General features: G+C 41.5%; 2 protein-coding genes across 3 annotated transcripts in view; one reads left to right on the forward strand and one right to left on the reverse strand.

The window, feature by feature from the left end:
• The window catches only part of pvrl2l (PVR cell adhesion molecule related 2 like), a 279,887-nt gene that overhangs the window by 257,051 nt on the left and 7,459 nt on the right, over nucleotides 1-15,377 (reverse strand). The gene's annotated exons all lie outside the window — the stretch shown is intronic.
• LOC148083901 (tripartite motif-containing protein 16-like) lies at nucleotides 652-6,751 on the forward strand. The gene is made up of 3 exons (XM_087785611.1): nucleotides 652-688; nucleotides 1,525-1,595; nucleotides 5,424-6,751. Exons 1-3 carry the CDS (start codon nucleotides 652-654, stop codon nucleotides 6,714-6,716), a joined length of 1,401 nt encoding a protein of 466 aa, XP_087641737.1. The 3' UTR covers nucleotides 6,717-6,751.

Below are 15,377 nucleotides of genomic sequence, written 5' to 3' on the forward strand. Positions count from 1 at the left end.
TTATTGACATCTTTCATTTAAGTAGGTACATTAAGATAATGACCACGCTGACCTCGTCTCGCTCAGTTTGCGTCAATACTTGGCCTTTAAAAATGAGGTTTTCTTGTGCCTTTCCATTCATAAAAAATTGTAATAAACGCCAAAAAATATGACTTATAATTGCCTACTACGTTTATTTTTATGGTGTTATTGACCATGATGTTTTCTTATTATATTGTGATCTGTGGTGACAGTACGAAGGAGGTAGAGGAGGATTAAAAAGTCGGTACAAGAAAAGGAAGGAAGAGAAATGATGCAGGAAGTAAAAGGAATTATCGAGTAATGGACAGATATTAAGGGAGGCGAAGAAGAGAGTGCAGATATAATGGAATAGGTGAATATGAGAAGTCACAGACCAAAAGAAATACTATAATATAATATATGATCTACTTTTCTCTTTTCACTCTTAAAGGCTAAACCTATCATAATGTTTTGTGTCCGTTCCCTTTTAACCACCGCTCAAAATACATTCTATTTCTTTGGGTCAACACGAGGAAGGTCCAATGGGTCGGGACACATGGAGAAGAGAGCGTTGGATGAACAATGTTGGATGTGCCGACACCGGGAAAGAGGAGAAGAGGAAGACGACTAATGTACGTGTTCAACGCAGACATGGAGAGGACAGGTGTGACTAAGAAGGATGATCAAGGTGAGGCTGAAGGAGAGTGACGCGCTGTGGCCCTGGTGGTAAACGCTGACACACACACACACACACACACACACACACACACACACACACACACACACACACACACACACACACACACACACACACACACACACACACACACACACACACACACACACACACACACACACACACACACACACACACACACACACACACACACACACACACAGTCTCTACACAAATGCAGGTCACACAGGCAAACTGACAGGTGCAATAGATTTTGTCTTCACACCGTCATTCCACACACACACACACACACACACACGTGGTGCGAGTGACACTGGGCTACACCACGCGTGTGGTTATGAAGATGTGAGAATTGTTTTAAAAAATGTGAAAATTATTCACAACAGGTGAGCCGACACATCTGATCCAGGAGAGGCTGTGAAATAGACGCGGGGGCGGGTTTGAGGGTTTCAACACAACCATACATGGCTGCCATTGACAGATTGCTGGTGCAAGCTCTGACAGATTGTACGAGTGTTGCAGTGTTCGTGGGTTAATGGAGTATCTCAGTGCGGAGAGTGGGAGCGATAAAAATCACGAGGATAATTATCATTAATAGCTCGATACATGTTCCACTGATCATAGAAACAGCCTATGGAAAGGGATAAAAAAAAATCCAATTGAATAATATTCTAATTGAATTCATATGTCCAAGAGTGAGTTTGCAGAAGCAGCGATTGATCCGACTTTTGCACTAAGGATCACCGGCGAGTTTGACGTCAATGTTTTGTTCTTGTCTTCCAATCTTTTGTCCTTAATTTCACTAAATGTGACTTTGTATCTCACAGGAATAGGGACGCACAGATCCGATCCTGGTATCAGGAATTGGTCCTCATCCAGCCCCTCAGAGGTGGATCGGGTATCGATAAAAAAAAAAAAGTAGCATCACGCTGATCAAAAAACAAAAAGAAAGACCCACGAAACGAAGCTGTTACCTTTGGTGGCAATTCTGAAGGGGGAAGGGTAAAAAGAAGTGTCAAAAATAACAGAAGTCTTTGAATTCATTTAGATTGACAGTCCGGCAAGTGAATCCAAATGAGGGGTCTCATCATCTTTTGGAAGCATTAGGTATCGTCTGTCCCCCGTAGATATTTTTATAATAATAAATAACAAGCATCGTATTTATTTAGCGCTTTTTGGACACACAAAGAAGCTTTTTAAAAAAAAAGATAAACACACAAGAAAAAGGGTAAACAAAGAAAGTACAGAAAAGTCAATCACAAGTAGGCAATTTTGAAATAGCTCGGTCCCCCAGGGTTCAGTGCTTTTTATAACATACTAACATAATAATACACTGTATATTGTAGTGGATCGGTATCAGTGTTGGTCGACACTCAAAGCCCAGGTACTGGTATCAGGACCATAAAAGTCGCCACCACTACGCAGGATGCTACAGAAATAGCTCGACTCGTTCCATACCATTTTACCATCCATACTTCATCTGCTGTTACTGAAAAGAAGGCTGTGTGAACAAGAGTAAACATGTCAAATTAAAACATGACAAATCTGAGGTAACGATCGCATGACGTCCCGTCTACATGCACGGTCACGTTTTAACTCACTGCAGGGGGAAAAACGTGCGAGTGCGACTCCGTGATTTAGGATCCAATTAGAACAAACAAATGTCTTGAATGTGACGCTGTTAACAAGATCCACGACGGCACTCGTTTATCAATGCAGACAATTTTTTTTGTTTCACCACTGGCTTTTTATGTCATCGAATCATTTAGCGTGTTTGTTACCAGCTGCTGTCTGTCGAGCTCTTTACCGCCGACTCTCTTTGTACGGCTCCGAGTCTGACACCTGGATAATTGAATATAAATGTTGATTGATTCCAACTTTTCCAGTTTGTCAAGAGCCATCTGTTGTGCCGTGTTCAACAAACAAGCATGGCGACGGTTATTTTGGTGGAGGCGCAGCACACCGACGCAACACGATGGACTCGGCATTTTAATTGGCTCGAGACGTGACATTAGCGTTTAATGGATTAATCATGCGAGCGCACACTCGTCTCAATTACTAATGATAAAATATCACAATTATTCCGTCTGTTCCGGATGCTAAGTGGGTGACGCCGGGTCTGGAGAAGGTTACAGCTGCGTGACAACTGGACTAACAAAGACGGATAAAAAACCTTGTTCTTTGCTGCGTCATTGTTGAATCGGTGCATCTCAATTATTGTCAGAATTGTGCGGCTACAAAAATGCCAACTAAAAAGGCAGGATAAAAGGGATCCAGGTCCAAAAAGACAGACTTTGATGGAATTATGTCCAAAGATTTGTGAGCCATGATCAGATTTCAGCTTCTAAACGATATAATGGCCACACAATGTAAAAATAAACATTTATTAAATAAGCTTTTTTATATCACTCTTCGTGAGTCAAAGAACAAAAACATCACAAACTTAATATACTTATTGTAAATGCCAATTCCTTCAAATGAAAAACTTTAAACATCTAAATGTGGTCACTTTGTGATATGCAAATCACGTCCTGAATTAATGGATTCCACTTAAAAGTAACAGAATCAAATTAACCTTTTATTACTTTTCATCTGATGACAATCTTTGAAACGTTGCTGCTTTATAGCTGTTGCTAACTGGATACAAGGCTAGCAAACACAACTCAAATAGAATTATAGACAAACTATCCTGATTTAATTCGTGTGGGCCAAATCCTGCCTGCCAAGTCATTTCATGTGGCCTGAAAGGGCTTTAAAAACAGTCATGAAATCAAATTTGATACAATTTTAAAATTCACTGAAAACAGATCAGACATTATGACCCTTTTAAGACACTGTTTTCTTTCAAGCTGCCACAGGGTGTAGCAAGCAGAGATTATAAATGTCTAATGCTGATGCAGACAGAGAGAACTTGATGCATGATGGGAAGGCAGATTAATGTTTGTGTGCACGGAGAAAGAAACCAGATACCTTCCGTGTTATCCGGAGTAAATTAATATTGCATCATGTTTCCTGTTTAGAGGGTGTCAGTTATGACTGTGACTGTTGAATAAATATTCATTTTGTTTGGCCTGGGTTTAACATTTTTTGCCCACTTGTGATCGAGCTTGACAACCGTGCTCTCGGTAGGCGGTTCAAACCTCCCTTTTGTGATCAGTCAGTCGTTGATATACTAAACACGAGTAGTTTAAAAAATGTTTGCGTTATTAGTTGGGTGTGAATAATCAATTTGTTTTATTTGTTTAAGAAGTAAATTACATATTGCCGACTAACATTAATATGTGTCAAATAACCCATATGAGCTGAAATTCTCAAAGTTACCTTTATTTAACATGCATTTTGAAATGGAATAAGTCATTGAAATAAAAGTTAAAATGCCACCAAAATTGGACACCATTTCATGGTGGTTTTCCACCGCCCTTCACTGAGAGGTCAGCAGTCTGCACGAAATGTATAGATGTCTAAAAAAGCCTCTAAAAGAGAGGGAGCTAATGACTCGAGATATGCTACTTTCACTTTCTCTATGAAGCGAGAGACTAAATCCACTCAATCCAATCCGGTCAATCCTCTCCCGGACAAGCTTCCCGTGTATAAATCCATACACAGCAACTTTCCTCGCCGGCTTAACGGATGATGTCATGATGGTTCATATACTCATGAGCAGCTTACTAGCACAGTGGTTTTCAGAGTGGGGACTGTGGCCCCGTGGTGAGTGGTCAGAGGTGCAGGGGGGGGATACAGTAAATGTAAGGAAAGGAAGATATTTATTGAACATACAATGTAAAAACCAACATGTTTTTTGGACCATTTGCCCCTAAAATACAAGAAGCACTCGACCTTCACATTCTCAAGTGTACCCAACCAAACCACCTGTGATGTCGTTCTGAGACCATGAGCCTCCTTCAGATTCTCTCCCATGTGTCCCGTGTTGAAACCGGAGATATCATCACGGTCCTGAGACGGTCACTTCTCCCAGATCATGTGCATCAGATTCTATTCTTGAACAAGTATCTGAAGAGAATCTAGATTACTCAGTTCATTTGCAGTTCAAGTTGGACGTCAAGCTCGGATCAGTGTATCGCTCTGACAAGCTGCATCACCGTGTTTGGTAGGAAGCCTGCATGGCATCCTTTGAGAAGACCCTCAATCAGACATCGAGGGCGCCTGAGAGGATCATTGAAACCTCTTGTACCTGCAGGACTTGTAAAGTACCCGCTTCAGCCACAAAGCCCTCCGCACAGCAGAGATGTCAGCCACCCATCACAGGACATTTTCAGTCTGCTGCCACCAGGGACGAGATTGTAGCGTCTGCAGGACCAGACAATTTAAGAATAGATCCATCAACCAGGTTGTCGGGAAGTGTAACTATCTAGTCCCACACACAGGATCTTTAAGCAGCCTCTTTCTTTTCTATAACTCCACTCCATACTGCCATCTACTTTAAAAATGTTATTCTCTTTGGCGTCTTTACATCTAGCACCTTTATCCCAGAAATACTTTATTAATTCTCTGGTTGTTTTTGATGTCATTTAAATCCTTCTGTACCTTGAACTTGACACCGTGTGACCAGATCCCAGCAGGATCAAAGGACTCAAAGGTAAAGGCGGTTTATATTCAGAGGAAGTTACAAGTCGCTCAGCCATCAATGAGCAGAGACATAATGAAAACTAGAGTTGATCTGAGGAGAGAATCCTTCTCTTGTTCAATCTGTCTTGATCTACTGAAGGATCCCGTCACTCTTCACTGTGGACACAACTACTGTAAGATCTGTGTTGAGGGTTACTGGCATGACAGGAACACCTACCAGTGTCCACAGTGCAGAAGGACCTTCACACCGAGACCTCTCCTGCAGAAGAACATCATGTTAGCAGAGTTAGTGGAGGAGCTGATCCAGGAGCCTGGACCAGCTGATGTGGATCAGAGTCGGGCAAGGGTCCAGCAGAGGATCCAGGAGACGGAGGAAGAAGTGAAGCTGCTCCAGCAGGAGGAGAAGAACATCAGAGTCACTGTCGAGAAAGCGGTGAAGGACAGTCAAGAGACCCTCAACCAGCTGATCCAAAACATCTGGAGAAGAATGTCAGACGTGGAGCAGCAGATCAGAGCCCGGCAGCAGACTGAAGCCGCTCGAGCCAGGAGACTTCACGAGCAGCTGAAGCAGGACCTCTCGGAGCTGAGGATGAGAGATGCGGAGCTGCATCATCTGTCATACACCAACAGTCAAGCCGTCTTCCTCCAGGACTTGACCTCACTCTCAGAGGTCAGTGAAGAAACGCTCTCCTCCAGGACTCATCTTCAAACTAACCGCTGCTTTGAGGAGGTAACAGCAGCCCTGTCAGCCTGCAGAGACCAAGTGCAGGACCTCCTGAGAGACACATGGAGCCACATATCACTGCTGCTTGGTCAAGAGCCCAAGACCAGAGAGCAGTTCCTCAGATACTCCCGGAACATCACGTTGGATCCAAACACGGCGCACAGACGCTTGGTGTTGTCCGAAGGAAACAGGAAAGTGACCTACGAGAGGAAACATCAGTCTCCTGATCATCCGGACAGATTCACCAACCATTATCGGCAGGTCTTGAGTAAAGAGACTTTGACTGGACGATGTTACTGGGAGGTGGAGAGGACAGCAGAGGTCGATGTAGCAGTTTCATACAAGAGCATCAACAGATCGGGAGATCAAAGTATATTTGGAAATAATGACAAATCCTGGTCGTTGGATTGTGACGACTCTTATTGTTCATTTACTCACAACAACATCATAACTACGGTTGCCAGTGTTGGACCCTCCAGAGTGGGGGTGTACCTGGATCACTCTGCAGGTCTTCTGTCCTTCTACAGCGTCTCCGAGACCATGACCCTCCTCCACAGAGTCCAGACCAGGTTCACTCAACCTCTACATGCCGGAGTCTATGTTTGGTCCGAGTGCGAGTTTGTGAAGATGGACCAAACCAGTGGTTTTTCAAAGTGGGGGCCACCAGGGGGCGCTTGGGGGGGCTCAGACAATTTGAAGGAAGAATGAAATTCAATATACTGTAAAATGAAATATTTTTTTAACATTTGCCCTGAATATACAACACGAAAAACTGCCTTGATCTTTGGATTCTTAAGTTTTCTGTGTCAACCAGGCTGTTTGTGTTAGTTACCAACTAGCTTGTAGCAAGTAAGCAAGATAAAGGACAAAGAAGCAGACCAACAGCCCTGCTGTGATACATTATTCCGCTAAAAAAACAAAAAACAAAGATCTTATCATCATCTAAAATTACAAAATTTGATTATGGCTTTACAGCCAAACAGATTTTTTTTATTACGATCACCCAAAGTACTTGACGTGATAGTTCACCCAAATTTCACTAATTATATAGACAAAATGTTTGTTCATTTTAATGTATCAACTGGAGCTTAGTTGTCTTAATCCAAAAAGACACTTAAAAACATCTAAATACTTCCATACTGCTCGTCTGTAACATCCATCTTGTACTGAAGGCTCCACATGAGGAATTGTTCCGGAAATTGTATTGGAAGAGTAACAATCGGGACGTAAACAGGAAGTACTTTGGGTAAATATCCAGTACGATACACTCTACTGTCTACACTGGAGGTGCTCACAATATTTACCTGGAGTACTTACGAGTGAACATTGAACAATTTTGCCTATAACTCTAAAAAGCAACAGATTACTCTGAAAATAATCCCAACACTTAGTTGAGGATGAGGTTGAGTAGAAAATGAGTAAAGTTTGAATTTTGGGTGAACTAACTCTTAAACAAATGAAAAATATTAAAAAGTGATTCAAGTGAGGAAATACACTCTATAAGCTGATGTTTCTACATATATTTTGAAGCATTTGCTGTGTTTTGCAGAGGGTATTTGGGAAGGTCAAGTTTGGGAACCCCTCTACTAGTATACCGACCAGAAAAGACGGAGTTCTTCTCATGCGGACTCGAGCCGACGCCGACCAGTAGATAATCCACCAGAAACTTTTCTGTAGACGACAACCAATTTCAGTAATTCCTGAGCTCAGCACTGCTTTCAGCAGCGAAGAAAAAAACCCTTGATTCAGACGTCATTCTTTTAACCTTTGTATCCGTTACGACCCACTATAATGTACACGTATTCACTTTCTCTCACTCCATCAAGCCCACAGTGACAGTCTGCAAGTATCAGCCGCACAGGGACATCAAAATGACAAAGTGACTGGCTGACTTGAAAAGACAAAAGCGATGCAGACAAGTGGGAAAAAGGTTTTTTTTCAAATCAGTTTTTTTGCCTTTTTCTGTAAGAAGCGACTGCTAAGCTGTGGAGTGGATGCAGCTGTTGTGTGTGTGTGCATGTGTGTGCGCGCGAACAAGAGCGGTCCACATGTATGACCTCCTTCCATCAGTTGGTCTAAACGCTCGGCTGATCACAGTCTGGAATAATACATGAGAGCAGCAGTGGGAGAGAAGGTGAGGACCCCGGAGCTCAGCTCTCTGGCATTATCATAGTCAACTGTCTGCGCCCCGACTCGTCATCCGACCAGGGGAAAAAAAGAAAAAAAAAAAAACGGACTCTGAAGCTTAGCTAAGAGTATCAACGGACCAACAGACGACCCGTCAATGGACTGAGCTCAGACCGCTGAGCCTCATGTTAAGCTTTCAGTTGGTCCATGCGAACATGCATTCGCTTGTCTCACTTCATGATACAAAAAAGTTGTATTAGGCCATGAATAATAGCGATTAAAACTAATGATTAATGGTAACAATCATAAAAAGTGACGCGAGTCAAATTGCCCTGAAACTCGCTTCCACAACACAAACGGTAGAATTAAGCAAGAACCAGATCTTGAGCTCCTGACAGACTCGAGAGCGTGACAAATATTCAAATGACTCATGGAGCCGGATGGTAATCTGGAATAAACCCAAATTCTAGTCATTCGTTCCTGGTCCCAATGTCAACATATCCTGAAAAAAATGTATTTAAAATACCTCTGTAATTTGTGAGACTTATCAATAAACAACGACAATCCGCTGACTTTCTTGACCCGCATAATGAAATAAAATTAATAATTAAAAAAGAAAGTACTGAATATATGGTATTGAATTGTGAGATTAGAGAATTGCTACAGCCCTTAACACAAGGGACAGATTTTTAACTGTCTTTGAAAGCTTCGTTTTAACAAACGGTTCCAAAGATAAAAGACTTGCCTGGAACACGATTGTTTATCAAATTAACATTTGGAAAGCAGTCAAACATAATTGCTACGACAAAATTCACAAGTGGGCCAAAAACACAGCCAGACAATTAATTTAATCATCTTTAAAAAATTCTCTCGACTTTTATCAGAACGGAGGTTTGAGGGAAATCTTCGTCTCTTGCCAGCTGTCCGTCCTCAACATCCTGGATTCTGACACGGCGTTTCTTCCAGGGCAGCGATTAATCATCCACGAGTGACACAAGACTAGCAGCAATTTCAAATGGCTGACGGCGACACAACTGTTTCACACGTCCGAAAGGTGTAAGAAGCAGATGTTAAATATAAAGCCAATTAACGTCACGTCACATCCGAGCCTCGCCTACAGAATGAAATGACAATCTGTGAACTTGCCGACTGGTACTTGAGGTGTTAAACCACCCAATTGGCTTCGGGGATGAAGAACCGTGCGATATTTTTGCAACTAACATAGGTATTCTGGTGTTAATTTTCCACTTGGCAGTTTTGAAAATGAGCTAGTTAGCATTGTTAGGCTAATGGCTACATTTAAATGATTAAGCTATAAAACTGATTTCTTCCTGAATGGAAGTTAATTACAGAACAATTACCTCAAAAGCAAATTAGACATACTGTAGGTACCACACTTTCTTTTCAATTAGACGAAGACATGAGCCAAAAGTCACAGTTTTTACGTCAATGTTTGACAGTCTTGATGAAAACCGCTCCGTCCCCCGATGACTGATGCCGTGAGGAAGAAGAAACTCGCGTGAAAAGACGCATATCTTGCCTTTTTCTTCTCCTCCCGCTAATCTATCCGGTTTGCCACCCGTCACCACGTTCAGGCGCATAAAAAAAAGCCAAAACATTTCCGCAAAAATGCATCTGCAGAGGATTAAGAAATCATCCTCCCACTTCCAACAAGCCTTCAAATAGACTCAGCAGGAAGAAGGTGGACGGGTCAGGGGAATCGACGGCGCAAGTCATTCACTGCATTACCGATCCTGGTAAATAGAGCTTTTGGATCATGGCGAGGAAGTAAGAGTCCTCCTGGCTGAGTGAGAATCACCTTCCAAAACATCTCCTCTGTGAGACAAAACAAATATCTCCCCAAGGCTAAAAAAAAAAAAGGCTAATATCATCACTTGTGGTATGAGCTAATCCCAGCGTAAGTGTGTTTAAAATGACACTCGTTTGAAATCAAAGCAAAGTTGTCAAAGTGTTACAAAGGCTAAGTAAGTGAGCTGCACTGTCATGTTAGAGTAAGTGGGTTCTATAATTTAGTTTCACCTCTGAATGACTGAAGCCTGGGGAATTGATCCAGTCAATTGATATCATAAACATTCATGCAACGTGTTCCCATCCCAGCTAGCTAGGGTTACTTGACTTTTCTAAACGCTCAAGTACCATCACACAATGTCGAAGCGCATGAAAGTGAGAAGTTGGTTTTGTGTGTGACGATACCCGACCTCTGCCGAGGTCACTGACCAGACGCTTCCTCTGGGGGGCGATGAGATGGAAACTGTGGAAGTGAGAACACGCATTTAAGGGAAATGAGACGTCTGTCGTTTCGGAAAATAAAGGGTGTGTGTGTGTGTGTGTGCGCGCGAGTGTCCTTGAGCAATGCTGTTGAAGTGCAGGATTACCGTGTCTGGCTATGCTTTTGGATGTGGAATAATACGCAGCACTTGAATCTTCACACAAAAAAAACAGGATACAGGTTTCACTTGATTTTGTGTATAAACATCAGGCAGCCTGACTCGCAGCTCTGACCAGCTGAGCAGATGTTCAGCTATTTAGCAGCGGCTGCTTCACCAATCTGTTTCTGCTCTTTCTGCTCTAATTGTTGATGACTCGGACTCCATTCTAACACAGAACACGAGTGACAGAGAGTTCTGGAAGACCGACAAGTCGGGGTAATGGGTAGGAGTAGGACTCATTAAATTTTTGCCAGGGTAGAAAAGCCCACTGGAGTCACTTTTAACAAACAATTTAGTTTGTGCCGTGTGACTGTGATGTACTGTGACCACAGACAAACCGGTCAGTCAAAAACATCCGATTCAATCAACCTCAATTTCATCCCTATTTAAACAAACTATTACATCCCTTATAAAACAAACTATAACCAGAAGAAGAATATTCAAGAAGCATAAATGTTGCCAATAGATGCATGCATGTCAAGATTATTAATAGGTAAATAAGACGATGATGTAAAGTGCTTAGTAATTGTAAGTAGAACGTTTTATAAAAAAGGCAAGAATAGAAATGCTTTGACATTCTATAATGAGATTTATTTTTATTTAATAACTATAAGACATGCTAAAAGTCCAAATAATCTAAGAAAATGCCATAAATATTCCGCAAAATGGAATGATTACGGAAAAGCAAAAGGAATAGCTATATTATTAAACAATAACACATGGTTACAAACTAGGGAGGTTGCTGTTTTTGAGGTGAAGCACAAACTATTACACCCCAATCCTGCCATAATAAATTTCCATTTCGCATCCCTTATTCCCATTACTGAAAAACGAAGGGCAAGGACCTCCTGGAAAGTTCATCGAAAAAACCTCTGTATGATTATGGACTGTAGGAGGAAACCAACAGAGAGAACATGGAAACTACAGTTGTTTAAACATATTTGCCTGGAGCTAGATTAGAATTCACAACCGTCTTGCAGCCAGAATTCCCTCCTCTTTTTTTCCCTTCTAATGGTAACGGGAATTATGAGACATGAATATTGAATCAGGAAATAGAAAAGGGCTGCGGCTGTCACAGTCAATTACTGCAGGACCATAGCAATTGATTGAATCAACACCAAAATACGAAATGATTCACTAGACTACAGGCCACCTGTCATGTTCTAATAACAAAAGACATTAATCCCTTTATATTTCAGTAACGGAACAACATTCTCAAATGAATGAATACAAGAACAAAATGAACCGTTTCATATTAACATGATGGAAAAAGGGGACGCCTTTGATAAACATTGCAATGACTCAACAAAGCCCATCATTTGAACCCATAATGTCAATATAATGAATATAATATAACATGCAGAGCTGGTGGGAAGTAAGTTAGTCATTTTTTGTATAGAGCGCTTTTCCCGACCAGGGTCACAAAGCGCTTAAACAATCAAAACAATACCCAATAAAATATATATACTAAAAAGATCAAGACAACACCAAGACAAACACAGGAGACTCAGAGAATCGAGGAAAAGCCTGCACGAATAAAAATGTCTAAAGATGTTTCTTGAACAGTTGTTCTTCAGGCTACAAAAACTTCTGCAGGTTACTGGAGACGTAATCGACATTTCATTTTAATCTGTTCATTATGTTGGGCTTATTTAGGAGACAGACAGATAAACAGAGACGAGCATATAAACTCCTTGGCAGGGGTGATAAAAAAGTATAAGAGATAATAAATTTGATTATGTCGACCAACTAAGAAGTAGGCTTCTGGGTACAGGCTTTTGTAAAGGTCCTGTATTAAGGTTATTTCAGAGGATTTTTAAATGTATATTACAGCACAGTGAGTACTAAGGTACACTAGAGTTTTAATACGTATTTGTTCTCTTTAATCTGCTTAAGACGGGCAGAACAGCGGAGCAGGTTCCACGATGGCCTAAATGAGAGTGGTCAGGTACCACAGATTGAAAGGGTCACATGACCTGAGGAAGAAGCATGGATGGATGCGGCTCAGGTCTCAGTGAAACTCAGAACAATGAGTGTGGGGACGCTACAATCCCTTTTGAATTTCACCCACTCTTGATACACAATAAAACCATAAAGAAGTGTGAGGCTTTGTAGACGTGAGGAGAGGGGAGTCGAGGGGGGGGCGGCGTGCTGGGGGCACTGGCACCGTTTTTAATTCCGCAGAAAGCCGTTCCAACTAAATTCCCCCTTTTCCCTCGCCTTCCCCGCCCCTCCTTCACTCGCCACGGCCAGGGTGGCTGAACGAGTGTGCAAGCAAGCGAAGGAGACTTATCCTGCGAGCAGAAGTCTGGCTGCAGCTCCTCTCCAGGATGCATGTACGAGAGCCGCACAAGGAGGCTGAATAAATAAGAACTTTGACTCTCCTTTGCAAACATTGACAAAGGAACACTGCAAGCTGAAGTGAATCCGGAAATTGATTTTTTTTTTTTTTAAAGAATTAATTACGAAACATTACAACCAAATAATACGCTGACTGAGTGCAAATCCTGCCCGCTGACTCCTGGCACGGCACTTGATGAATTCCAACCTGCCTTCCTCTATACTGGCAGAGCAGACCTGCAGCCTCTTACTGGAACCGAGGCTGGAGTGATGATCCAGTAGCTGCTGACACAATGATTAGAGTGCGCCTCACAACGCGAAATAACATGATAAACCACATTAGAGATCCTTTGTGAATGCAAGTGAGTACAACTCCCATTTACCGCTCAAGAAAAATAAAAAGATTATTACTCCTGAACAAGAAATCCCCAAAACTGTTGGAACCCAGAACAAAAAAAGGAGAAAAAAAAAGAAATTAAAAGAAAAATTAATCAAAAACAACAACACTGCAATGCACAAATACAACGTATACACAGGCCATACAGCATCTAATAGGTTTCCCTTTTATCTGCAGGTCTTTAACTATTATTACAATTTTAATAAAGCACTGCAACAGAAAAAGAAAGAGCAATAAACTTCTTTCTTATTAACCTGATCAGTTTTAACTACAGATTGGGTCGAAATCCAATATCTTTTTGGTAAGCTATACTTAAAGGAGGCAGTGGGTTTTGTACAATAGACAACCAAAGGCCTTCAATTGATAGATACATAAAACTTTATTAAAAGCACTTTGTTGGTTTTTTTAATCAGTCTGGTCTCCAGAAGTAAAATGGTAATGCATTTAAAAACGTGTCTGTAAATAAATGTTCCTGTAGTCAAATTGAGTTTTAGATTGAAAAGTAAATACTCTGAGAATGTCAATATCAAAAAGGTTTTGCGATTATATTTGGAGAACTTCATTATAAATCCTGCAGTGCATATATGATGTTAACATGATATTTTAGCAAGTCAGCAACATGTTAATGGCATGTGTTACTTCACAATTGTTCATTTTTATTAATCATATGTTTTTCTGGAATCTCTGAGGTTTTTAACCTTTACCCAGAGAGAACACAAGGGATACCTCAAACACATTTGTTTTGGGCACCAGGTCACCTTAAGCCAAAGGCAACACAAGGGTCAAAAAAGTTATACTGCACATGTTGTATAGTCATTTAGTATTCAGAGATTCACCTTTGGAGTTCTTTTTCAAAGACTGCATTCCTACCTGAATCTAAATAGGCCGAGACATACATTAAAACATTACGTGAATCAGAGCATGTGCTACTTCATATTCAACACATGATCCTTTATTCACTGGGAAGACTCGTTAAGAGGCAAACAAGATGAAGTGCCTTCCATCTTCTCTGACAGAGCATCTTCTCAGAGCAGGGATCATGATGATCTGGGTGTGGGGGCTTCAGAAAAGCTAGTATTGGACCCATTAACCTTGTACGAATTAATCTGCATTAAACATTAACATTAGTATAAGCGTATTTTCAGTTGTTCCGACAGGTTAAATGCTCCTTTCATAAATATATAAAGAGTAAAACCTGATAAACTCACAACACATCTTGAGATTTATACCACCCGAGACATTTCCTTTGGCCTTCCTAACATCTTTAGTCCAAATTCCGCATTGTTTCCAAGTGACCTCATCAAAGGCTCCGCTTCTTCCAAGCTTGTCTTAAAGGCTGATACGATCCTTCCTCAGTTCAGCCACTAATCCGCAGAGACCACCACCTTAACATAATGCTACCTTAAGTGACAGTGGCCGTGTGTCTTCGGGGTACCAAAGGTAGCGCCGATGCAAGGCAAGAGTTGCTTTGCAAGGGAGCAAATGACGCAATGAGCCAAGAAAGCTGTAATGCCCCGGAGCGAGAGACGACCCGGACATTTACAAACAAGCGGAAGTGCGTAATAACCTCTGCTCGTGAAGTGATGCATTGTGATGTTGTGTGGTTTAGAGGGCAGACCAAAAAAAACATGAAAAATGTATTAATAAATCACAGAAAGTTGGCCCTCACGACACTTCATTGAGCGGCGGTAGGTCTTTGGTGTACACTTTGAGTAGGAGACAGGGGCGGGGGGGATTTATTCCACTTTCTTGCGTAATCTGCAGCAGCATGACATCAGCTGTTACTTATGGGATTTGATGGGGAAACTTTTTAGTCCCAGATCAATAACAAAAAAAAAACCTGTAGGCGGCATTAAAAAAAAATTACAGGCAACCAGCTTTTAGAAATGATGCAAACGTTTGGAAGAGTTGAGAAGATAATGTGTTGGCGAAACAGAGCGTTTTTTATTGGTCCGAGAAGAGTTTTTATTTGATGAATGCCGGGAACGATGACAGGAAGAGGATAGAGGATGACTGGGAAGGAAGTGCAGCAGGAGTAGAAAAGGCTGATTTTCT

Source organism: Callionymus lyra, chromosome 3, assembly GCF_982586985.1.
Source record: "Callionymus lyra chromosome 3, fCalLyr1.hap1.1, whole genome shotgun sequence".
NCBI lineage: Eukaryota > Metazoa > Chordata > Actinopteri > Syngnathiformes > Callionymidae > Callionymus > Callionymus lyra.